Genomic DNA, 24,276 nt, shown 5'->3' on the forward strand with positions numbered 1-24,276 from the left:
CATTCAAAATATTCAAAATGGTATTTTTTTTTAAATTGTAGGTCATGCCACAATGGGAGTGGTGCTTTCCGTTTGAGGTGACGGATTACAGAGCAGGTGAAATGAATAAAAATGGTGAAATACTGGTTTGAAATTGCTGAATTGATCTTTATTTTCAACCAAATATTAGACATGTCTGAATGAGAGGATATAATTGAGGCTATTTTTACATGACAGGTAGCACTGTTCTAGGTCTAGCAAAGACGAAACATACAGCATACACTTGATTTAGACATCACCCAATAACATACATAACAGAAATGAAGTAAATACAGTCAGTTCCCATGATCTTCCATAAACAATAATGATATGAAGTTTTGGTTCTAGCATAAATACTTGCATTCTATGGTCCTTTCAAGCAAACACATCAGGACTCTAAATTAAGAACAATGAAATAGAAAAAACAAATTAAACTGGTTGAATCACAGGACATTTAAATGACAAAACATATACAGAACCTAATTAACACCCACAATTGAAGGCAAACATCACACAATGTCAAAAAGCTGGGTTAGTTGGACAATGCTTTCATTATGGAGTGGACTTAATAACATTTAATGGACAGAAATATAGAAAACTTTCACAACTTGTTGAATATTTCACCTACATATAAATAACTTGATGGATGCTCTGTAGAAACACCACAAACAGTATTTACAATGGTTTAACATTTGCTACAGTACATATATACAATTTAAGAAGGTATGCTCTCTTAGAGGTCAACAGGATGAAATTTCCAGTCAATAACAACAGTACAAAGAAATATAACTTATCACCAACAAAAGAGCCACATATTTATTTGGCGATGACTAAGAATGACTTGACACCATCTACTTCTGCACAATACTCAAATATTTACAATTATTACATTATCTATGTATTAGACATCTAATGTTATATGATTTTGGATGCCCTTTAAAGGCCTGCAATCATAGCAGTCCAAAATCAATCCAGTCACAAGGGAAAAACACACAGATCAAGTTCACCAATAAAACAAAAACTATTATGCATGCACCACATAAGAAATATATTATGAAAGCAATTTTTTAAATAAAAAGAACAAAATCAATTTTGAATCATAACCACACCATTTCAATTAGGCTTAAAACTTAAGTTCTGAATAAAAGCTTTTTATAGGTACACAACTTATTTAACTTTATGTCTTTGTGTAAAAAAAGAGTAACAAGTGGAGAGCTACTAAACACTATTACAGTGACACTTTAATTTTGCATTTTCAATCATAAAGAATTCTTTGGAGTAACTAATTAGTTTGAACAGTTTAATAAATTACAACAATAAATGCAAATCATTTTAAAAAGAAGTTATCACTCAAATATCACTGTCTGGTTCTGAACAACAATTACTCACAGAACATAAAGACAATATTCCTGCCACCTAGTGGACAGGAATCTGTGAACTAACAGAGAAATGCAACTATATTTATAATTCAACTGATTAACAAGTCTGGGCATGGAGAAAGCTGCCACAACAAGGAGATCTACTCACAAACCTTTGAGACAAGTTTCTCCATTTCCATGTCTGTGTCCGCATCGCTTGGTTCGAAGGGCTCAGACGGTTCAGAGGGTCCAGCTGGAATTGAAGCTGAGGGTCCTATCAGTGGCACAATCGGTACATTGGCGGTGCTAGATGATGTTGCTCCTGATGAAGTTGAGTTGACAGATATTGGCTCATCTTCAGCATCCGTCTGTTCTACTAAATCTTCCTGCCCAGGGGGTGGCTTAAGTTTGTTCAATTCCTCTCTCAGCTGTTCAAGGTGTCGCTGGAGTTCAAAGCATAATATTAAAATTTTGATAAGATAAGAGATATGTAGTCAAATATAGTTTCAAATTTTGATTGATACTAACCTTTAGAGCAATTGTATTGAGAGAAATGGTGCGTCCATTGCGTCGGTCACTCCCTTGGCCTTCCATTTCAGCAATCCATCCTTCAATCTGCTTGATCACTTCACGTCTCTTAAACCAGAAGTGCGTATGTATCACCTAAAAAACAGAAGGTTTACAAATAATTGAAATCTGCATCATGAATCAACAACATTGCCAAGAGTATCATTGAATTTGAATTGATACCTCTTTGAAGCATGGGCAAGGATTCCGAACTTGTTCTAGCATAGCCCATTTGACAGAAGCAGTGCAAATATTTGCATTATACTCTCGTGAACTCTGATTACCAGAGGGTGTTCCCCGAGACCTTTCATATCCAGGCTCATTGAAATATGGCTCAGGTACAAGAATTAATGATTGAATAGAAACTAACACCTGCAACAAAATGGAGCCATGAGATAAACTTTGAATAATAATAAATATAAAAAAATGGACTTTAATGAAAAATTATCAATTTGTCACAGTACCTGCAAGAAGCTTGAGGTTTGAGCATTCCACTTTTCTTCAGGACGGCCATGCCAAGTATTCAGTACACTTAAGCAAACTTTGCCATCATTGTAGAGATTTGGGTTGAAACGAATGGTGTGGTGGCCAGTTGTCTCCATATTGATGAGCATTGGTGAATTTGGGTAGTCAGGAGGGAAGTATACATCAAACTCAAAGCAGCCATTAGCATATGGTGTATCAGCTGGTCCAGTGATCAATACCTAACAATCAAAGAATCGAGTTAAAAAAGGAGTTTCATAATCAACAGAACATAAATGAAAACTGACAAAATAAATTACCTTCATAATATCAAGTCTATCGGAATCACATCTAACATAAACTGAGCTACTGTATGAGAGGGGAAGTGACGTGGACAGGGTCACAGTTTCTTGAGCTAATCGTTTCACACGAGCCGGATGACAGCGGTCACCAGCAGATCTCAAATTTGATTCAAAGTGGTAAGACACAGCAAATTGGTATCCACCAGTTTCAGTATTTTCAGTGACCATTTCGAACGTATCAAACTGAAGCTTCTGCATCACTTCTAGGTACCGTTCCTCGAGGCTCCGTTTCATTGGATATTCCATCACACATGAGCCTGCAGATGTAGGACTGCGGCTGGAGGTTTCTGGATCCTCATCTGGGACCAGACGGTCAGTGGCAATCTGCAGTCATCAGAAAGGCGGGAGAAAAGTTTAAGTAGTGTTGACCACAAAGCAGGAAAGAGATCCCATCCAAGAACAAGGTACAGACCGTCACCATGCTGGCAGTGTGCCGGATGTCCGCGATGAGCTGAGCCAGGCCTTCGTCCTGCTCCCAGTCCTCCGCGAACTTGCTCGACATCCTGGACGTCGAGGCCCCGGCGCTGCCGGCGCTGGCACCGCTGCCCGCGCTACCACCACTGCCGCCACTCTTGCGGCCGGTGCCGGCGCCCTTGGACCGGTTGAGCCGCAGCCGAGACGCGTAGGTGTCCACGCAGCTCTTCATCTTGTTGAGCAGGCACGTGGCGGACAGCGCGTCCCCGCTGGGGCTCCTGCTGGAGTTGGCGTTCCTGGCCGGCCGGTCCTGCCGCTCCAGGCGGCGCCGGTCCGACGGCAGCAGCAGCGCGGCGAGCTGGGGGCTCACGGCCAGGGACCGCAGCACCTGCAGCACGGCCCGGTACAGCGGGATGTGTCGCGCCATGTCGAGCACTGCAACACACCGTTGGGGGACGTTACGTTCACGCTTTGCCACCACCGCACGCTGGAAATGACCCTCCCCACTCACCTGAGTCGTTCCTGAGGTAGGAGCAGACGGCGGGCAGCAGGCACGACTTCTGCAGCAGCTGCGGCAGCTGCGGCGGCAGGCCGAGGTGCGGCATCCTGCTGGCCGCGGCGTCGTGGCTGTCCGAGTCCGAGTCGCTGAGCGGCTCGTGGAAGCGCTGCGGGATCACGTCGCGCGGGTTGAGGAAGCTGGACGTGGCCTGCAGCAGCACCGTCACGTGCTCCTCCTCGCTGCGCTGCCGCATCAGCGCCTGCTCCACGTTCCAGCACTGCGCCGTGCTGCCCGTGCCGAAGCCCGTGCCCTTGGCCCAGTACAGCTGCGACTTGTCGTCCACCTTGGACGTCGTCTTGCTCTCCTTGCCGGAGCCGGGCCCCGCGGTGGACGCCTTGGTGGCGGCGATCACCAGCTCGTGCTGCACGCCGGGCAGGTGGATGTCCTGCGCCTGGTGCGTGAACACGGACAGGCAGGCCAGCAGCAGGTGGATGGCGCCCGTGTCCATGGCGGTGCGGCGCAGCAGCTCGCCGTCGTCCGTGTGCAGCGCCGCGCCGTCCAGCAGCTGCCGCAGGATGTTGAAGGGCAGCGTGGGCAGCGACGTGGCCAGCGGCAGGCCCAGGATGTCGGCGCCCTCGCCGTCGTCGCTCACACCCAGCGCCAGGCGCAGCAAGCACTGGGCCTTCTTGGGGTCGCGCAGCAGGATCTCGGCGTAGCCCGGCAAGCGCAGGAACAGGCCGAAGGCCGCCAGGGAGTGCGGCGGCACCGAGGTGGGCACCAGGCTGGTGCTCGGCGCCCGCTGCCCGGAAGGCCCCGAAGAGGACCCCACCAGCAGCGACGAGTCATCCAGTTCCTGAAACACAGCAGACTCGTTATTTCCAGTGTAATAAATATTAGCAGTTGATTTTTGAAGGGAGTTAGTTTCCCGTGGCCGAACTTTAATGGGTGAACCCTTTCTAGTGGAGTTGACCCCCTTCCTCTTTGAAGAAACCAAAGCAAGCGTGAGCCTACACCATTAGACGATACTCGCCTCGTAGAGGTCGATGTGCGTGCCGTCCACCTTGACCCAGTCGGCGTCCATGGCGTCGGGCGAGGACGCCGTCGGGGCGGGCTTGTCCTGCGTGCTGTACCGCAGGGTCTCGGGGTACACCAGTGGCAAGTGTTCGGCGAGCAAAGCCAGGCCGCCGTGTCTGGCGAACACCTCCAGGGGCGTGGGGAAAGTCACCACAGTGTGGAGGGGACTGCTGGCAGGGTGTTCTGGAACGGTGCAAATCATCATTGAAACGGTTGACTCTTCGCCTCAGTAACCACTGGAGAGAATAGCAGCGAGGAAAATATCTTACCCTTGGGTAGGGATGGACTTTGTTTCACTGTCACTTCAAAACTTGCAGAACACAAGGAGGCACCTCTCTCATGGAGAGCCATCAACACCTGGCCAAGAGTTGTACAACCAGGAAGTGGAGCACCTACTTGTATCTGAGACTGTTCAAGCCAGCGCTCTGGAGCAAGTCCCAGGCTGGCAGACAATGAGTTGCCACCACTTGAATCTGTAAAAGTTAAATATAATTGTTAGAATTGCTATCATAAAGAAACAGAAATAATAACAAATATATTAGAACAGTCCACTGATTCCATACCACTAATTCTTGTCTTCTTGGCATATGGACCTCGAGTAGCAGCATTTTTCGCCTCTTTGGAGCGTTTGTCTTTAGCTGTCAATCCAGCAGCAAAGAGAGGATCGGCAAAACAGAGATACTCAATGTCCTTAAAATGTCGCATGCCAGCCTTTGTTGCTGCACTGCTAGGTCCTGCGGCAGTGCCGCTCACGTCTGAGGGCAATCTTTCTCCCAACAATGGGCCCAAGGTGTCATTCCCTAAAAGAAAAAAAAAAAAAAACTTTGAACTGATGGCACTGGTTTCAACTAAGGAAAGTTATTTTGTGCAAGTTTGTATACACACCAACAACTAGTTTAACGAGTTCAGCACATGTTGTGTAGTGACTGATGATGACAACCTGACTGCGGTGACCAACACCATGACTAGGGTGACGTAATCCAACAGCATTGCCCACTCCATCGGGACGTTGCAATGGCACTTCTGAATTGACTAATACACGAATCTTTTCACTTTCAAGAAGAAGCTGAAGAACCAACCGTCGAGCAAAACCTGATATGCCATGTAGAAATGATACATCTGAAAAATTGAGAAACAAATATTTGAATTAAAGTCTACATAGACAGAGGGCATTTTTCTCTTCATAAAGCAACAAATTTCTTGCTTACTATGCTGACGAGCTTCTTGTTGACTAATAACATCGCAAAGGACCCTGGCAAGTTGCTCTTGATTTTCAGGGTGGAGACTAGAAACACGGCTGAGGAACTGAATTGTAGCTGTTTCCAACTCTCCAAATGCTTGGCTTTGAGGTTGCAGGCCACTAGTTTGTTTTGAGCTTCGGTAACAAAGGAGTCTCAACAATGGCAGCCAGAAAACTGACCCCTCAGAAGACCCAAACCAATTTCTAAGCTGGCCTTCATAGCAAAGTTCAGCAAATAGTTTCAATATGCTTGCCATCGTAGTAACTGAGAAAAGGCTGTGGTCCTCATCATAATCACTGAGAACTTTGTCCGCATCAGTGAGAATGGATGAGTGAGCTCCAAGCAAATTTTCTTGCTCTTGATCTTGTTCATAGAAGCAGAACTCAAGAAGGCTGGTGGACAGGAAGCTAAGCAATCCTGACTCAAGCAAATGCTTCACAGCTGGAGGGGACTGAGACACCATTGCTATGGTCATAAGCTGACCTTCTGATAATTGAGTACTACTAGACCAAGCATCGAGCTGTTTACGATCATCAGTCATTGCTCCTTGGTCCTCATCCATAGTCTGAGTGTCTTGATTGACGTTGTTGCCAGGTGCAACAGCACCTATGGTCCTCAGTAAGGCAGGGAATAAATCTGGCTGAATGTAACACATCGAGCACAGCACAGCATCAAGTGCAGACTTCACTCCGCTTTTGACAGGGAGGAGGAGAGTCCAATGATATATGTTGTTAAATAACTGTGGTGGGAACAAGGCAGAGAGGTCATAACCCGCACCACAAGAATGCAAACGCCACAACACAGCTGCAACACTGTGAATGCAAGCGGCACTAGCAGGAATGTCGCTTGTACAGCATGACACATTCTTCGATGAGCCTGGGGGAGGTTCAAGAGCTGCAGAGGCAGTTTCTTGGAGCCATGACAACATAGTCTCTACTCGAGCAGTTGAGTGTTCATCTTGTTCTGTCCCCAGAAGAAACAGTAGGTCAACTACAGAATCTGCACCCATGGGAGGTGACATACTCAACTGAGAATGCAGTGATGAGCGTAACAAATCCTGCAATTTAAAAAAATTAGTGGTTAGCCGCAAGATGATAAACACAGACAAGCAAATAATAAAATTTGTCCAGTCAGTTTGCGAAAAATTACCTGCATAAGCTTCAATCCAAGTTCTCGGGAATGTAGTCCCAAACGCAGTAAAACATGTTCCAGCGCTGTTGTCAGTAGAGGGGGTGCTGGTGCAGGGATTAGTAACAGTCCAGCACAAGCGTCTAACAATCCTGTAAGTCCGGCAGCTGATGCAACAACAGACTCCTGGAGGTCACTGATCTTTTTGGCAACTACCAGGCAGTGATGCAGCAGCCTTAGCCAGCCCAAACTGAAAAAAGAGACATGATAAGTTGATAATTTGCAAATACACTGGACAACCACAATCACCTAAGAAAGAATCAAACCTTGTTTTAGTGAGATGCTCCTCCTCTGGTACATCCCAATTTTGGGTTCGGTAGGCAGTCTCTCCAAAAGTAGTAGAACCAAGGAGACGGACTTGAGACAACCCAATGCTGGCCGAGTCGTGAGGGCGGTAGAGCCGAAGCAAAACACTTGTAACAACTTCAGGACGGTCAAGGGTCAAGCGCACAAAAGTCATTCCACTGGTTGGTAAGGGGGAGCATAATGGCACAAGTGGTGAGGTTCCATCCTTGGAGACTTCAAGGCCTACAGCAGATGGACATGCTGAAAAGACAAGACAAAATATTTACAATATGTTGAAATAAAGTAAAGATAAAATGCCGATTATTCAGAAATATTTTTTGGTTCACTTACTGGCAAGAGATGTTAGGTGCGGTTGAAGTTGGATTTCTTTCAACAACACAGCACACGGAAGCTTGAGAGTCAGGTCCATATACAACTCATCTGGATAGAAGTGGTATGACCATGCTGGTGTTCTTGCCCTTCTATGAGACGGAAATGACTGAATGAGAACATCAGCTGGTTGAGCAGTGGCACTGCTTGAACTGATAGTTCCAAGAGGTGCAAAATTTTGCAAGCCTTCAAAAGACTCATGAGGGGATGGAACCTTCTTGCTGACATTTGGTTGAGGTGGAGCTACTCTACTGAGGTGTTGCATTACCACAGACACCAGACTAGGATGAGAGCTTATGAGTTTTTGGCTGCAATGCAAGAGGTTCTCGCAAATAACCTGAAAAATAATTTTAACATGGTAATTTTCTGGGAACATTTTACAATATTTAGTCTAGATGCATGGAAAAATTCATCCACTGTTATACTAATTTTTTAACAAAGCATCACATGTTTACCTTGGTGCCTCCCATGTTATTGAAGATCTTCAAATTCTCTGGGGAATCTAGAGCTTTCATAATAAACCACAGTAACGGTTCTGATAGTTGCATGATTCCTGATGATTGGCCATGAACTGCAGTAGACCCATCCCGAACTAGAAAAGTTAAAAATGAAACATAATGACTTATGGGAGTTCAACAAAAATGTAACAAAATCAGAACAAGCATCTTAAAATTGCCCTTACCAGATATGAGGAAATCATGAATTGGACGTAAAAGAAGAGTAGGTTGGGAAACTTTTTTGCAAAGAAGATATAACAGATGGAATATGCCATCGCCAACAGATATGGGTTCTCCAGACAGTGCAGTTGACAGGGCCCTGGGTTCGTTTGCATCCCTCTCTCCACTTGTTCCAAGAAGAACTGCCAGGGGCGATCCCACACAGCCTGCTAACGCACTGAGCAGGCGTGCCATTGTAAGTTGATGTTGAAGCACTGTTGACAAAAAGTAAACCATGAGCCATAGCCCAGCCGATTTGTTCTAAAATTAAATTGGAGATGTTTCTTACAGGTGTCAGCAATGCATGGAACTCTAGGAGGGGTCTGAGGAGCAGCACTTGCACTTCCCATGGTTTTGGCTTTGTGTTCATCTGTTTGGCACATGTCAGCTGGGGAGCTGCCTGAAGAGGCTGTGTCCATACTCTCAGCTGAAGCACCATCAGTCTTCTTTTTTCAAGTTAGAATTTTAAAAAAAGAAAAATAGAGTTAGAAATTGTTAAAATCAACCTTAAATTCCAACTTTTAATACAAAGATAAAAGAAAAAGTTACCAATGGGCTCTGAACAATGCTGCAGGCAAGTTTCAACACAGAACAGAGAATATTATCCCATGTTGATCCCTTCACAGATTTTGCTTCTGCACCGATAACATGTGACAAAAGGCCACCAAAGCACATTGAGGAACTCTGATTGGTTTCAGTGACACTACGGCGGCGGACTTTTTCAGAAGTCATGATAAATGTATGGACGAGAATTCCTGTTGGACAAAAAGAAATACAAATAACAAAATTAAAAGATCAGACAAAATTAGAATCCAGCATACAGCATTTCAAAATTGATTTACTTACCAACAGACTCTAGATAACTCATAGTCACATTTGCATTAATACCACTGATGTGAAAGTTAAAGCCTAGCAGCAGATTGAAAAAGGCAAATTGTGCATCTAGTGGTCCTCGTCGTCCTGAGATAGCACCTCCAGGCATTATTAATTGATTTGCTAGTTCCAACAATTGGTTGGACATCCATTTAGATGTTCTGCGGGCCGGATGAGCATCTGTGCGGACCATTAGTCTGACCAAAAGGTCTCTCATTGCCCCACAAACAGTCGGTCCAACCTGTAATCAGAAGTCCAATAAAAATAATGAATGAAAAGACCAGCAACACCAAAATAACATTCAAAGGATAATTTAAAAAATCATCAGATACCCACATCAGTGTTTTGAGAGCTCAATCCAGAGCCAGCTAAAAACCTCAGGAGAACAGGTCCAAACTGAGGATCATTTGATATTATGTGAGTCATGCCTTGTGAAGCTCTTGGCCCCCACCGGGCCACTGCATCACTACACGATGTGTTTGAAACTTGAGTCAAGCATTGGAAAGCCAGACACCATGTTCGCACAGACATCTCTGGTTGGCTGCAATAATTGTTTTAAATTAAGAAACACAAGTAAAAACACAGCTAATGAGAAAATTATGAATTAATTGATGTAGGCTTATGAATTTACCACATGAGGGCGGACAGTAAACTAGATATAGCTTCTGGGCTGAGTCCAATAGTAGGACATGAAGATGGATCAAAATGATGAACACCAGAATCAAAGCTTGATTCAGAATTTAAGGTTAACCACAGCTGAAAGACTTGTTCAAGGCTTGTCCATGATCCCTGTGGAAATTAACATGATACTTTCAGTACACACAAATAAAAAAGGTTTAATAGTACAAACACAAAACCAACATAGAACAAACCTGAAGTTGCAGTTCACAGAATATCTTGTCAAAACATGCAATAAGCATGTTGTGACTTGACTCCGGTTCGTTTTCAGGTTGAGGCCAAGCTGTTGGTGCTGCTGGTGGTTTCTCTCCTTCGGGAATCGAGGGGAAAACAGTGTTCACACTGTGTGGAAGATTGTAAGCTCCAAGCATCGTCAACCGCCTTATATGAACCTCAGCATGACAGTCAACTGCAAAATCAAGTCTAGCATCCATAGCGGTGGAAATGCTAGTAAAAAAAAATTCAAGGCATATTAATTACTTTTAAAAAAATTATATAAAGAAGAATGTATAATGTGAGATTCATAAAGAGAAAAATACCATCCAACTTTGGAAGAGGCAACCATGGAGGTTCGAGAACTGCTTCCCTTCCTCAACATGCTACGTCCTTGCTCCAGGATGTCATCTAGGAAATCATCAAGCTCGCTGTCATCAGATTCTAAGGCCACCATGCCATTTCCTTTTCCAGCTCCTGAAGTTCCTGAAGAAGACACAATCTCCAGTTAATTTCTCTCTTCACCAATATTTTTACCTGCAATGTCTGAAATCTAAAACCAACCTGGTTGAGAAACAGCTGCATCTGGACAATCCTCTGCAACCATTTCTTCGGTTCCTACCAAAGACTGACCACTATCTGCAATGTAGTCCAACAGTTCAGCAAAGGAACTAGAGCCAGCAACTGCATTGGCCCAGGAGGATGTAGGCTTGGCTTTCATGGGGAAGGCATTCTTAGGTGGTGGTGCTGGGAAGGGTGGAATGGTGGGATGTTCAATCATCTCAATGACAGTATCATCTTCATCATTGACAGCCGATGTACTAGCCACGGATGGACCAGGAGGAGGTGACGGCAGGTCGGCAGTTGAAGTAGATGGAGACGGTGGAACAGCAGGTACTGCCACAGTTCCTAATCCACCTAATACAAAAAGTTTTTTCATTGGAAATAGGAGATTTTAAACCGAATACATACAAGAAAGGCTAAAACTTAAACTCACTTGAGTGTCCTCTTAATTTTTCATACAAGGTCTTTTGGGTATTAGACGTGGAAGGGCGGCTGTCATTTGCATCATCCGCTGGGCTGCTTTCTCTGCTCAAAAGCACTGAAGTGGAACGCACTCCATCAAGAATGTCTTGTAGAAGACATGTAATTGCATGGGCAGCCCATGGACCTCCCCAAGATGACTGATGGGGATCTTGCCAAACACCCATTCGGATAAGTTTGAGCAGCTGGTCATTGGTCATCAAATCACTCAGAGGTAAAGCAGGCTTGGAGCACCACACAATCCTTGCCAATACTTTACATGCCAATAGGAACATGTCAATGTTGCAAGTAAAGTCCATGTGAAGAATCAAAGCAACTAATCCACGAGCAACTTGCAAGCATTGGGCCTGTGGTAGTGACAGTGACATGGCACTCTCCCTGTAATCAGAGTTGCAATCCGGTTCTCCAACACAGCTAGTGCTAGCCAAGTTTCGTCGGGTTACACCAGCCCAACCACGTTTACTTCCATCAACAACTCGCAACCCCGAAGTATCTTTCATGTGCTGCAGAGGGGCAAAAGAAAATACAGGAGATGAGCACCAATGAAATAAATGGTTTAATGAAAATTGATGCATGGACCTGATGAACTTACACTTGTTGGGTGCTTAAAAACTTTCTTAAGGTATACTTCTTGGGGCTTTAGCTTCGGCTGAAATAAAAATGGAAAGAAAGTTAAAATATGTTAAAAGTTCTTAAAAGAGAAAAGAAAAAAAATCTTATTTTACTACGAGATACAATATTACACTATGGGTAAAATATTACCTTTGATGTGAATGTTTCATGAAACTTGACATCAGACATGTCATAAGTAGAAAACTGCTGCTTTTTATAAGCATCAAGGGCATCAGACATGGCACCATATTGCTGCTTAACAAGAATGCGCTTTGTGCGTAGAATGTTAGCCCTGCTTCGGCTTCCTCCAGCTGCCACTTTCCTTTGCATGGCAACCTCTCCTTGGATAAAATCCCAACGGTTTTGTTGACCTGGAATGTGTTGAATAAAAGGGTCACATAAAAATGTCATAAATTAAATTAAGGTAAGTCAGATTACATGAGTACTACACATTTAAAAGAGAAAACACTTGCCTTGATCCTTGTTAACAGACTTATCAGAATTTTCATCGTCCCGAGAGACAGACCCAATGTCTAAACACTGTGATACAAAGAGAAGAGCCCAGCCTACTAGGGAAATATCAGTATTTGAGCGCAGAGGCTGATTTTCATTTCCAGAACATAGTGGTCCCAATAGATTGCCCAACATTCCCAAGACTGCCTCCATGACAGGCAATCTTGCTGACGGTAAGGTTAAAGATTTGCGTCCTAAATAAGCCAATATTATAAAGACCCTGAAAAATAAAGATCATGACTCAATTGATAACAATTTAAAAGGAAGTAAGCAAAAATTAAGCGGCACAGAAAAAAAAGACTGTGCTTTTAGATACATTATATTCATCAGAAGTTCTTACCTGTCTTGAGGAAAAACAGCACTATTATTTGAGCTGAACAAATTTGCCACAGTTTCAGCAAGGAATTGTCCCCACCAAGGCTGTGATCCACATAATCTCACTAACAATGTAGCAGAGGCAAGCTGCATTCGAGTGTCTTGTCCAACACATAGCCAATAAAATAGATTTTCACACACAGAACGATCCAAGCAAGATAATTCGGGAGATGAGAATGTATACTGAAAATGATTATAGATCCAAGAAAGATACTAAGTTAATAAAACTGCATTGAGGAAAAAAAAAAGAATCCAAATAAGCAGAAAGACTTACCAAAGGTAGAGATCCCAGATATAACAACACATCTAACAGACCTTCACCAAGTACCCTCAATTTGTCTGTTGATGCTTTAACAAAATACTGGTGGCAATTGCTATCCTGAGAAAGTCGTTCTCTGCCAGGATTACAGGCTGTCTCAAGACGAGACATCACACTACGCACTACATTCAATTGATGTTGGAATGTAATACACTCCTGATGACCCAAGAAATCAACCATGATTAGAAAGATTGGAGAGAAAACAGCAAGAGAAAGACAGTTCACAATATGGGACAAACCTGGTATGCCGAAAAAACTTTCTGATTAGAAGTGTCAAGGTTGAAATTCATTTGACGATCCATATCACGTGCTCTCTGAAGATAGCAATACATGTGTGCAGCATTTGGGGTCTCTGACTGCAGCAGGGGTGACAAAAGTTCCCTCAGTCGAGAGCAGGCCAAAGCATACCTACAATGGATGTCTTCTAACAAAGACCCAAGGACACTTATTTGAGCCTGTTTGGAAAAAAGTCAGGTGAAATTAAGTTCCACTTTTAGGAATAATGTTTAACATCACTAAAATGAAAATGATAATTATCTTACCTGTAAATTTGATTCTGACAATAGTGGAATTTGAGAACTACTGGGGCCACTTTCGCCAGGTAAAATCATAGTGTGTCCGAAAAAGGATCCAATAGGGATCTTGCACTTAGTGGTTGTCATGCCATAACGACCAATTGTGGTTATCTGTAACAATAGTAACATAATAATTTTAACAAATCACTTAAGAAATTCAATTTGAAGTTGCTAAGACCCCACCAATGCATAAACTTATGAACTATCAGGGAAACACTCTCTCTCTACTCTAGGTGAGACAACAGATGTAGCATACAGTGCAAGAAGCATTGGTCACCATACTCACTTTTAAATAACGACATATGGGAGGGGGTTGGAGGTCACTCAGTACTAATGCTTTTGTTGCAATATCAGATGCAACTACAAGCCTCTGGCCATCCTGCTCCTCACTACAAAGCCACACATCCACAGACAGTAAGACTAAATCACAACAGGCTGGCACTATCATGTCAGTAAGCATGACAGGGGAACCAAAGTCCAGAACGACAAATCGCCGGGCACCTGAGTGCATACGTTCAATAACTACTGTCTGCTGCGGTGGCGGAACCAGAAGTTGCTGCCATGGAACATTCAGTGTAGACAAATCTTCAGTCTGAAAAGAAAAACCGACCAGGAATCATTCTGAATGCAACACTTTAGAGTAAAACAATTTCTAGGTTAATGATATTTGTTCACAGGATATTGACCTTTTTAGAATCTGGTACTTTGGTAGAGCAGGACGGCATTTCATGATCTTCTTCAAAAGCATTCTTGGAATCACAGTCAGGTTTACTATGGGCAGCACCTTGGGGTTGTGAGCTTAAGGGAGAGGGCATCTTCTCATTTGCAGCATACTGAGGCAACCACGGGCTGGAATTTGTAGATGACTGCTGGGATGAAGTGGAGCTGCTTTCTCCCTCTTGAATAAGCATTCCCAAAGGTTTCACCTAAAAAAAGGATCGAACTTTAGGAAAAAAAAATTCTGAGAAGAAGAATATAAGGCTTCAGATCCAAGACAATAACTAAGCAACAAAATTTAAAAAATTTAAAAGAGCAAGAGGCAAAACAAACAAACAAAAATTAACAGAGCACATACATCAATGCAGTGATTTATTCTAGGGGTGGCACATTTGGGTATATAAAATCAGACTTAGGAACCACAATAATCACAGATGATAAGATACCCAATAATGCAATCACATAAATAGACAGAACAGAACGGAATGAAACGTACTCTAAAGTCTTGGGTTAAAAAGGAACAAGTTCTACAGAAAGTAATGCATGGATGAGGGAAAAAGAGCAGTGGTGCAGACAGAATACCATTCCAGGTGTCCATAGCTGGTAACAATGGGAGCACCTAGGCAGTAGCCACAAAAGCAAATCCAGCACTGAGGCAAACAGGATTCTAGGGCATACCTGCTCCCCTTTGTAGACCGAAGACAGCCTATGGGATTCCATCAAGGCAGCATGGAGCATTTTGTCGGTAAGGAGCATTTTGTCGGAAATCTCCTCCCACTTGTCCTCAGCCAACTCCTTGCCCAGGCAGAAACACATCTGCACCAATACAACATACTATGTCCAGCCACACACACACACATTCACTCCCAAACAAATATCATGACCAATCCCACCAACAACCCACAACAGACAGATAAAAGCAAAGGAAAAAAAAACACCACTTAGTATCACTCAACAGTTAAAACAATGTCATGATGTTTTAAAATGTAGTTAATTCACTGACCACAGAAAATATTATTTCATATTTAACAACAACAATTGATACAGGAAAGACTGTTGCATTATTAGTCAAACTCTGGGAAGAATTCAACCTTCCTTCATATCAACCCAATAACCCATGCCACCACAAAGTACTCATGCAACATGGAAATCCTGAGAAGCATGAAATGAATGGACTTAATACTTACAAAATCTCCATCAGCAGCTTTCTTGGTCCCGCTTGTGCCTAAAGTGATAAAGTTACTAACAGGGATGGTGCAGCCACATCCTGCAAGGTGATTTCAAGGTTGTTATTATTACAGACAAAATGAATCAATAAGTTCCAGACATGCTCAGAAAAACTTACCTGGTTCAATTTTCTCCAGCTTTGTTCCATCACTCGCCGCATGGCAGGTGTAATGTAAAGGTTCTACTTCCAACAATCCTTTCATGTAATGGTTTGATGCTAATCCTTTAAGCCGGTGAGTACCAGATGAGCTTGAACTATTATTCGAACCTACTGAAAGAGAACTGGTTGCTTGATCCAGTTTGCTTGCAATACATTTTTCTGATGCTGCAAGTAGAATCCCATTAGAACACATACAAGTGCAAACAAAATTATAACAAAAGATAAATTTGACTTACCAGGAGCAGCCAAGAGTTCTCGCAGATCGAGAGTGTCTCCACCAAAAGCAGAAGCCCCAGAAGTTGAAGTGGTGTTCATACTAGTGTCTCCCTGCACGACTGAAGCATAAGTAAGAGGCACAGAAGTCGACTTGCCTGAGACTGGCGGATCCACATCAAACAATTCAGGATCGAATGGTGTACCATAAAGGCCAAACCTAATGACCAAAACACCAAACTTTGTAGTGACAAGGATAAATCTTAACTCACCACTTCAATGAGAATAATAATAATGATAAAACATACCTAGATCTTAAAAGCAAGTGATATGGATTTGTTCGGTTACTCAGCTCTCCAGCAACAAGAGTTAGAAGGAAAACACATTCTCTACCAATCACACCATCACCGTCTAATGGTGAAACGCGCATAAGGAGCAACAAAAACCAGCGCAAAGCACCAGCAGACTTTGTTGCTCCAATTGTGGGTAACCAGTCCATCAAAGAATCCAGGACAGTTTTCTCTAGAGCTAACCCTTCTCCCTCATTCAAACTTTGAACTCCCCTGAAAACAGGAAGATATGGTAATTTAGCATTACAAATGTGAACCCACTTTCCATTTTGTGAGGAGAAAGGGGACATGAAGAAACAGTACTTACTTAATGCAAACAAGAATAAATTTGAGGCATTTGTGGGCAATACTTCGTCCTCCAAGAATAAAGCAATGATGGATAAGTTCCATTATGTGGCTTTTAATGATTCGCCCCACTTCAAGTTGTTGCTGTAGGAGTCTCGCATCCCCTATACCCTGGCCACCACTACAGTGAGGGCTCAACCGAACAGAAACTACCCAGCTGAGAATGTCCAGAGCCAGGCCTTGGGCTGGTTGAGTCTTGTCAGGACCTTCCAAACACACAACACCCAGTAGACGTTTGATGAATGTGTTAGAGTCCAGCATAGCAAGTCGCTGATTCCTACAAGACAAAACACATAAGACAAATGGTAAAATACTATGATGAATGAAATGCAGGATTTTTGTTTATTTAGATATATAGTACCTCTCATGGGACAGAGATGTTTGTTTAGTACGTCTTATTGCCACAGATACCTCTTGTAACCAATCACAGCCTAAGAAGTTTTCAGGTTTCTTTGGGGTGGTGGCTATGACAGGGTCAAGTTTTTTGCTTGTGCTTGCAAACATTGATGTAGCAGATATGAAGAATGGCTGCTTACTAGATGGACAAGAGCTTGAGCTACCATTGGCACTACTACTAGCAGTATTGCTTTTCTTGGGAATCTTCTCCTCATTCGAACGTGGAAGATGTGCCTGCTGGAGGAAACGCACCTTTGCTATTAATTTAATACTGGAATCTTTACTATGTTAGTAAGAATTGTACCAAACAGCATATACTTACCAAATCAACTGAAACAGCTTTCAGGTGAAGCTGAAGAGTCCTGCTACGAGTGTGCATCAGTTTGGGGCTTGTTAGAGTTAAAGAGCCTCCTTGTTCAGATAAATCAAGGTACTGTGATAGGTTCACTGGACCACAGAGAATTTCTGCATTGTGAGCTCTTAGATATTCCTCTGACATCACTGGATTACCAGATGATTCTGTAATAATATCAAATTTCAATCAAGTTCTACAATATTGCAGTTGAAATACTGAGAAATAACATGAAAACATATCTTGCATACCTTTAGGACCCAGACCAAAGTCAACTTTACCATCAACAGGCATTCCTGCGGGTTGCTTGTGACCAATACCTGAGACATTCTGTTTCAGTAACGTCACTTCAATGTTTGGAGGTGGAGAACAAGTAGATTGAAAAGAGAATTTGAAACAAACATGTCCAATAGTGCAACTTTTCGGCAATGTTATTTCAAAAACATGTTCATCCCATGTGGTTCTGGAACAGAAGCAATGTGAATGAGTAACACTAAAGATACAAAAAATTGATAGATTTAATTTACGAGAACAAGTTATGTTGAAGACTTACACATCACGCTGTAACCTCCAGGTCCTTGTGTGTTGAGCATCATCACCCTGTTGCAAATGTTGTGGATGCTTTCTCTGCTTCTGAGCTTGCATGATTTCTGACCAACATGGTGGAACAGTAGCAGCGTAACATGGGGTCAAATTTTCACTTAAAGTCAACTCAAGAAGTTGACGCAGGTCAGCTATTCCAAGTGGGCCGTTAAGCAATAACTCACTAAAGAAAAAGAAACAGTTAATTATTATTTTAAGAATAAGTAGGAGATTTGCTTAAGTGAAGACCAAATTTACCTGTAAGTTGCAGTGAAGTCTAGAGGTGCACTTTGGCTAGTACTTGGCTGAGAATATACAGGGGAAGGATTTTGGGATCCCTCCTTGTTCCACTGCAGAGGGAAGAAGTGGAGGCTTCCTGTTTCAGTGCAAGCACAAATCCGTTCCAAATCTGTCAAAATAGTGACATGTTGTAATTACAAACAACTCCTCATTTCAACACCAAAATTAAAATCGAAAATTGCAAACTTTTACTTACTGTTGCAAAAAGTAGCAGAAATAAATTTAGAACCAGCTTGAGGGGCTGCCTCAGCAACAATTGAAAGAGTGTTAAGTTCTATGACTCTCAGAGTTCCATTAGCACAGATTAAAGTCGCAAGGCCATGTGATTGTTTAGCCAGAATCCCAACAGACTCATTCTCATCAGGATCACTTCTCTCATCCCGTTCTTGAAGAGGTAAGAGACTTACTTCTACCGGAATTTCACCTGGATTTGAGAATTTGGTGTACACTTTTGGAACTTCGCATATGCGGATGACATCATCCTCTAGATACAGAGGGAAAAGTAACAGTCTGCAAGGTGCAGTTGATTCCATTCCATAACAATCCTCTTCTTCATCTACATCCATGGCGGTGGTATCATCACAAGCAGTGCTATCGCCAACGAATTTGTACACAAGAACAACCAATAGGTGACCTCCGTCTTTAGTCGGGTGTATTGAGTGAATCCTGTACCCTTCAGGCATTCGAACAACCTGTCCAACAACTGGCTCAAATGGTTTACTTTTGGGAGGTTCCTGAGCAATTATTGGAGGTGGTGCAGGGATACACTTTTTGGTAATAATTTTTTTCATGTGGTTGATAGTTGTGCCTGGGTGCGAATTTCCTAAAGTCACTTGCAGCATATTCAGGGCATAATCTGGACTCGTAAATACACTACTAGGCGGCGAAAAGTCTAGATTTTCCAAAGGATCGGCTTCGCCAGTTGAGATTATGACACTCCCCTCACCATCTTGAACAATGGGAGGACCATAGAGAAACTTTGGAAGAAACAGGTCCTGATACATGCTACTTTCTTGTCGAGTTCCTGAAGATGAAGAGGCACTTGTTCCTGTTCCTGACACATACTTCTTCACATTCCCTCCAGCATGAGTAGTTAAATTTTTTTCTTGTTTCTTTTCACCGCCCCCGTTGCTGCCACTCCCATTTCCGGGACCAGCAAAACCACTAGTGCCAGTTTCAGCACCTGCAGCACCACTGGCACCACTCATACTGTGAGTTGGACTTCCATAACTCTCACCACTGTTTTCACCATCATCATCTTCACAATCGACAAAGGTTTCAGATGGGTAGAGATCGTACAGCACAAGAAATGCCGACCTTCCCCTGGAGTACTCATCATGAGATGACGAGCAGGCCAGGCTTGGATCTTGGCTTACTTTCATGATGTCTAATGAACCACTCTCACAGTTACTTGCTTGATTGGCATCATTCATTAATCGGACATCAATAGATCCTCCCCATGTTGGGGGATCTTTCCGAGGGCAATTAAAGAATGACACGAAGTCAACCCCAACCACAGCAACAGGCTGCACAGCAGAACCGCTTTTCTTTGAAGTGCAGGTAGTTGCTGCACAAGCAGCACTTACATCAACTATCTTGTCTTTTGGCAAAAATCCCTCTGAAAGAACAACAATTGCCAGATTCACATACAGGAAAAATAATGAAGAGCAGAGCTAAAGAGATGTAAAAATTTGTACATTACCTGAAGGTGAATCTAAGATGTTCCCTGTAGAATTAGCAGGCTCACTATTGGTGTCAGCCCGCAACCAAGCTTCACGAGGGGGTTTTGGCACATCAGCATACAGATCACAGTCAGTTTGGTCCCTCTCAGCTTTTGAATCATCTACTTGCACATCTGTGTTTTCTTCTGTTCTTTGAGTTTTATTAGGTCTTGGTTTCCGATTATGTACAAGGAATTCTTGTTCCTCAAGGTGTGCTCGCAGTAGTTTTCCCTCTGTTCCCGTCACTAAAATCTCTACATCACTCTGAAAACAAATTTTAAAAATTGGAGCAAGGTTCAAAATTTGACACTGACCACAGAGCAAGAAGAAAGACAAAGAGGTAGAGAATAAACTGACCTTCAGCTGGCGCTTCACATTCCAAACATTGACAAGGCCACTAGATGTAAATGAAACAGCTAATTCCGGCACATTAGAATTGCCAAGAACTAGCTGCTCCGGTTCAGAGTCTGTGGTCTGGTCAGAAAAATTTGTGTTTGACAAGGGGGCTGCAGGAGCTGTAGCGTATGTTACTGAAAGTGGGACATTCTGTGTATATTCTCCCCTAACGAAAGGACAAGATGGCGAATGTCTCTCATGCTCAGACCTAATGGGAGTCAAGAACAACAGGGCATCAAAAGTGGTCCGATCAGAACAATTATGACAGTTATTTAAATTTCTTTAAATCATGAGCACACACAAATGCGATAACCTTACCATGGTTCGTCTGTTGGTTCCCAACACACGAGACAGACAATACAGGTAAAACACATGGCTCTATCGTCCCCAGCTGAATTAGGTTGATGGAAGAATCCAGCCTGAGCCATCTGATCCGGCAAGGCCCATCTGCAATTTAAATTGATTTATCATTAGTATTGACATGGTGCTTACTTTAAATTTTAAGCAGAAAATTTTTTTTGATACATACTTATAATTCATATGAGGCCACTTGGAGAATGTTTCACGTCGGGCAGCTTCACTATGCATCAAATTTCTTTCTGCAGGGGTTCCTACATTGTCTAATGCTAAGCTTGGTAAAAGAGAGTTTAGTCTTTCATTCAGTGCAGAAGCTAATGGAAGCACTGGGAGGTGTTGGGTTTGGCGCTTCAATTCACCAACAAGGCCAGAACACACAGCTTTTAGAGCACTGTGAGGGAGCTCAAGGCAAACTGTGTTCCACTGCAAAGAAAATTAAGAAGAAATCAGTTGAGGTCGACAAATTGTGGGAGTACTGTATGAAGTTACTACTGTCACACAACAAAAATCTGACCTTTTGAGATTTAATAGTCTTTCTTGGATTTGCTTGTGCTTCCTTAGTGCGGCTAGAAAGTTCCTGCAGGACTTCATTGGCTTGGTACACTCCCCGTAGCTCAACCTGCTTGAGGCATCGCTGGAGCAGGACGGCCTGAAAAATTCGAGGTAAGTGAGCACATTTATTTGCATTTAGCCATTACTTACAGTATTTTGAAAGAAAAGACACTACCTCAGTGTGCAGAAGCTCCAGCCTGACCACATCATCAGACTTTTGAACAGGGGTTTGAAGGATAGTGTCCAATAGCAGTACTCCATTGTAATCACTTCTGACGCCGACTGCAGACCCATCAGTAAGCAGAAGTTTGTCTGTCCCTGGTAGGTAAGCTCCTTGCACATCTCCTTGCCAATTTGCTGTAGATCAAATAACATCACATAAATTAATCAGCAGTCAGAAATTTAATGGGGAATACATGAACTCAATTGCACAACTTGTAAACTTAAGACATTCAAAGAGCAAAGCAGACACTGCTGTCACAACTAAGAATTTCAAGGGAAAGATAGTAAAATTTTGTGGGAATCCATCTAGCTTTAGCAAAACTCCTTATTTACCAACATTTGATTACTGTGCTGAGTGGCAAGGTGATTAAAAGGGGAAAAAATAGAACTAGCAGAGGGGAAAAAAAAAACATTTAAAAAATACTGCTACTCAAGACAAAATATTCAACTTGCAAGTAAAGCCACTTCCTAAAAATACAAAGCACAAAATTAAACAGAAATGGGGTACTAGGCAACATAACCTAAAAAATTTATCTTAACACGAGAAATTGTTCGTGTTTCAGTACGTCCACATAACCACTTGGTGCTAAGAAGCTGCGTGGCATGAAACGTCGGTTTAAACTAATGTCAAAGTGATTGGGAAAGGAACATACTGACAGGAAACAATACAAACACTGCAAAGCGGCAGCGCTAGATAGGCAACAAGGGTTTGAATGAACTCTTCCCAGAATATCAAGAGGGTGGAAATGCAGTTGGCACGGAGGGTAGGTCACTTCGTGACAAGATAAACGTTTAATCAAAGATTGAATAAAACAATGAGCCTGTTAAACACAAATCACCAACGTGACATACCTGATAGAGAACTCCTCTGTAGAATTGACCCAGAGTTAACGTCTATGACAATTAGTTCATTGGATTTGGTTACAAGAAGAATAACGTTCAGGTTGGGATGGCAAATAACACTTTTAGAGTCTGCAGCAGCATTTAGAAAACCATCTTCACTCAAAATCCACGGTTCTTCGTCAGCCATTTTGCTCCATCAGTTCCATCCAAGGGTTCTATGCTGCGTTCTTCTAGCCCGGTACACGGGTCATGTGATCACGCGTCAATACCACCACCAACTCGATCATTGAATGAGTCTCATGAACGGCTGCAACAAAGGAGTGACCGATTTACTGACGATGCCTTTTCGTCGGTTTCTATCTGGTATTGTGGATCTACTCTAGGCAGGGTAGAAAAGAACTTTTTCTTCGGAACCTTACACAAACTTGACAACCTGGAAAAACATTGTCCAGTCATTCAGTGCAACATTCGTATTCGCGTTCCACATTCAAGTTCGTTTCGACTGCCAGAAACGCCATTGCAGTTCCACGAATCGAGGTTCCGAAAGTCGCACTAATTTGTTTTAAACCATGTGGGCGGTTGTCGCAGTCAACCTGATGGCAAGTGATTCATTTACGATAAGTTGAAATGAAGCACAAAGAGGTTCGGAGTGGTCGGGGCTATCTTCCCGACCTTCCCTTCGAATCGTCTGCTGTTATCTTCCAAGTCGTCTGCCTTTTCTTTCATATTTTGTTGCTTTTCCTATGCTACGAGGAAATTGCAATCGTATAACTGTCCAAGGTAATTTTCACTCGCCAATATTTTTTATAATTTTTTATTTTATTACTTTTGCTGGAGCTACTGCCACAGCAGAGAGCTCAACCGCGGGGCAACGTCGCAAATCATCGCATTTTCCAAAACTAACAAAACTGGGAAAAATACTAAGAATACCTAAATTATATCCGAAAATAAAACAGTACGTGTCTTCTCCTACGGAACGCACTCAAATCAGCAAAGAAGAGTGAAATAGCTGATGGAGATCCCCGGTCGATACTCCAGGACGACAGGGCCCGCGTCGCCTCGGCCCGACGATACACCGCGCTGCGCGCCACGGTGTATCGCCATCGCCGCCAACGCGACGGATCAGCCGGAAGGCTGATCCGCACGGCGTCTCGTCGCGTCGCTCTGTCTCACTCGCACCTTCACGGCACGGGCACGCCCCATGAGTGGGAAAGGGACAGAGCGTCGGGTATAATCGACAGCGATATGAGCGGAATCAGTCGGCCGATTGCTGTCTTAGAGTTTTGCTGCGAGTCCTGGCAAGACTGTTTCCGAGAGTCGTTCTCGTCACTCTGTCTATCGCACCTTAGGGGCGCCCCATATGAGTGAGAGAGTGCGACGAAGACGACTCTGGGAGTCAGTCTGCAGCCACAGAGCTGCGAGGGCTGCGAGGAGGTTCGCTGCCACGGCCAACAAGCATGAAGTCCGTGGACGTAGACCGGCAGGAGGGTGTAGGCTGTGAGGGGGTCCCGAGGGGTCGCCTTGCAGCCGGAGGGAGGCAGAAAGGCCGTCAGAGGCCCAGCAGAGGCCCAGCCGGGGTGCGGGGTAACCTGTTGCCATCCCGCCTGGACTGGAGCCTCGACGCGAAGCGCGGCAGCGCGCAGCCTCGCCGTGCAGGCAGCATAAATAACACCCGTGGTGGCGGGGCGCGGTGCGGCGCGGCGGGGCGGGGTGGGGTGCGCGCGCACGAGGGCGTCGCGGCGGGCGCGGCGGGCTCGGCGTCGCAGG

At 43.6% G+C, this 24,276-nt stretch overlaps 1 protein-coding gene across 5 annotated transcripts; it reads right to left on the reverse strand.

The window, feature by feature from the left end:
• Positions 1 to 120: 120 nt before the first annotated feature.
• LOC117644139 (baculoviral IAP repeat-containing protein 6) lies at positions 121 to 23,006 on the reverse strand. Of its 5 annotated transcripts, XM_034383382.1 has the most exons (55): positions 22,929 to 23,006; positions 22,519 to 22,816; positions 21,620 to 21,801; positions 21,407 to 21,541; positions 21,065 to 21,315; positions 20,854 to 20,982; positions 20,497 to 20,743; positions 20,121 to 20,403; positions 18,615 to 20,036; positions 18,377 to 18,527; positions 18,090 to 18,302; positions 17,788 to 17,999; positions 17,507 to 17,703; positions 17,150 to 17,421; positions 16,751 to 17,065; positions 16,402 to 16,656; positions 16,117 to 16,313; positions 15,839 to 16,045; positions 15,681 to 15,760; positions 15,172 to 15,309; positions 14,463 to 14,702; positions 14,063 to 14,368; positions 13,744 to 13,887; positions 13,441 to 13,656; positions 13,157 to 13,357; positions 12,848 to 13,065; positions 12,468 to 12,727; positions 12,145 to 12,365; positions 11,975 to 12,031; positions 11,336 to 11,885; positions 10,903 to 11,256; positions 10,665 to 10,824; positions 10,320 to 10,572; positions 10,079 to 10,236; positions 9,784 to 9,988; positions 9,421 to 9,688; positions 9,124 to 9,329; positions 8,864 to 9,020; positions 8,541 to 8,789; positions 8,314 to 8,450; positions 7,820 to 8,195; positions 7,450 to 7,729; positions 7,145 to 7,373; positions 5,963 to 7,052; positions 5,640 to 5,873; positions 5,318 to 5,554; positions 5,024 to 5,227; positions 4,711 to 4,937; positions 3,693 to 4,533; positions 3,180 to 3,616; positions 2,726 to 3,091; positions 2,408 to 2,647; positions 2,127 to 2,315; positions 1,905 to 2,039; positions 121 to 1,819 (listed from the first exon to the last, which is right to left on the reverse strand). In XM_034383382.1, the coding sequence occupies exons 2-55, from the start codon at positions 22,694 to 22,696 to the stop codon at positions 1,538 to 1,540; spliced, it is 14,991 nt and encodes a 4,996-aa protein (XP_034239273.1). In that variant the 5' UTR covers positions 22,697 to 22,816; positions 22,929 to 23,006; the 3' UTR covers positions 121 to 1,537. The 5 variants fall into 5 exon arrangements, with proteins under 5 accessions (XP_034239273.1, XP_034239274.1, XP_034239272.1 ...); XM_034383383.1 differs by having other exon boundaries at positions 17,150 to 17,418; positions 22,519 to 22,948; XM_034383381.1 differs by having other exon boundaries at positions 22,519 to 22,948.
• Positions 23,007 to 24,276: the final 1,270 nt, after the last annotated feature.

The sequence above is a fragment of the Thrips palmi genome, unplaced genomic scaffold (genome assembly GCF_012932325.1).
Source record: "Thrips palmi isolate BJ-2018 unplaced genomic scaffold, TpBJ-2018v1 HiC_scaffold_17, whole genome shotgun sequence".
Taxonomy (NCBI): domain Eukaryota; kingdom Metazoa; phylum Arthropoda; class Insecta; order Thysanoptera; family Thripidae; genus Thrips; species Thrips palmi.

Coding starts and splice junctions, on each gene's coding strand:
- LOC117644139 (XM_034383382.1), bottom strand. CDS start 22,696: ATGGCTGACGAAGAACCGTGGATTTTGAGTGAAGATGGTTTTCTAAAT. Junction 18,303..18,376: donor GACTTCACTGCAACTTACAG/GTAAATTTGGTC, acceptor CTTTTTCTTTAG/TGAGTTATTGCTTAACGGCC. Junction 3,092..3,179: donor ACACTGCCAGCATGGTGACG/GTCTGTACCTTG, acceptor TGATGACTGCAG/ATTGCCACTGACCGTCTGGT.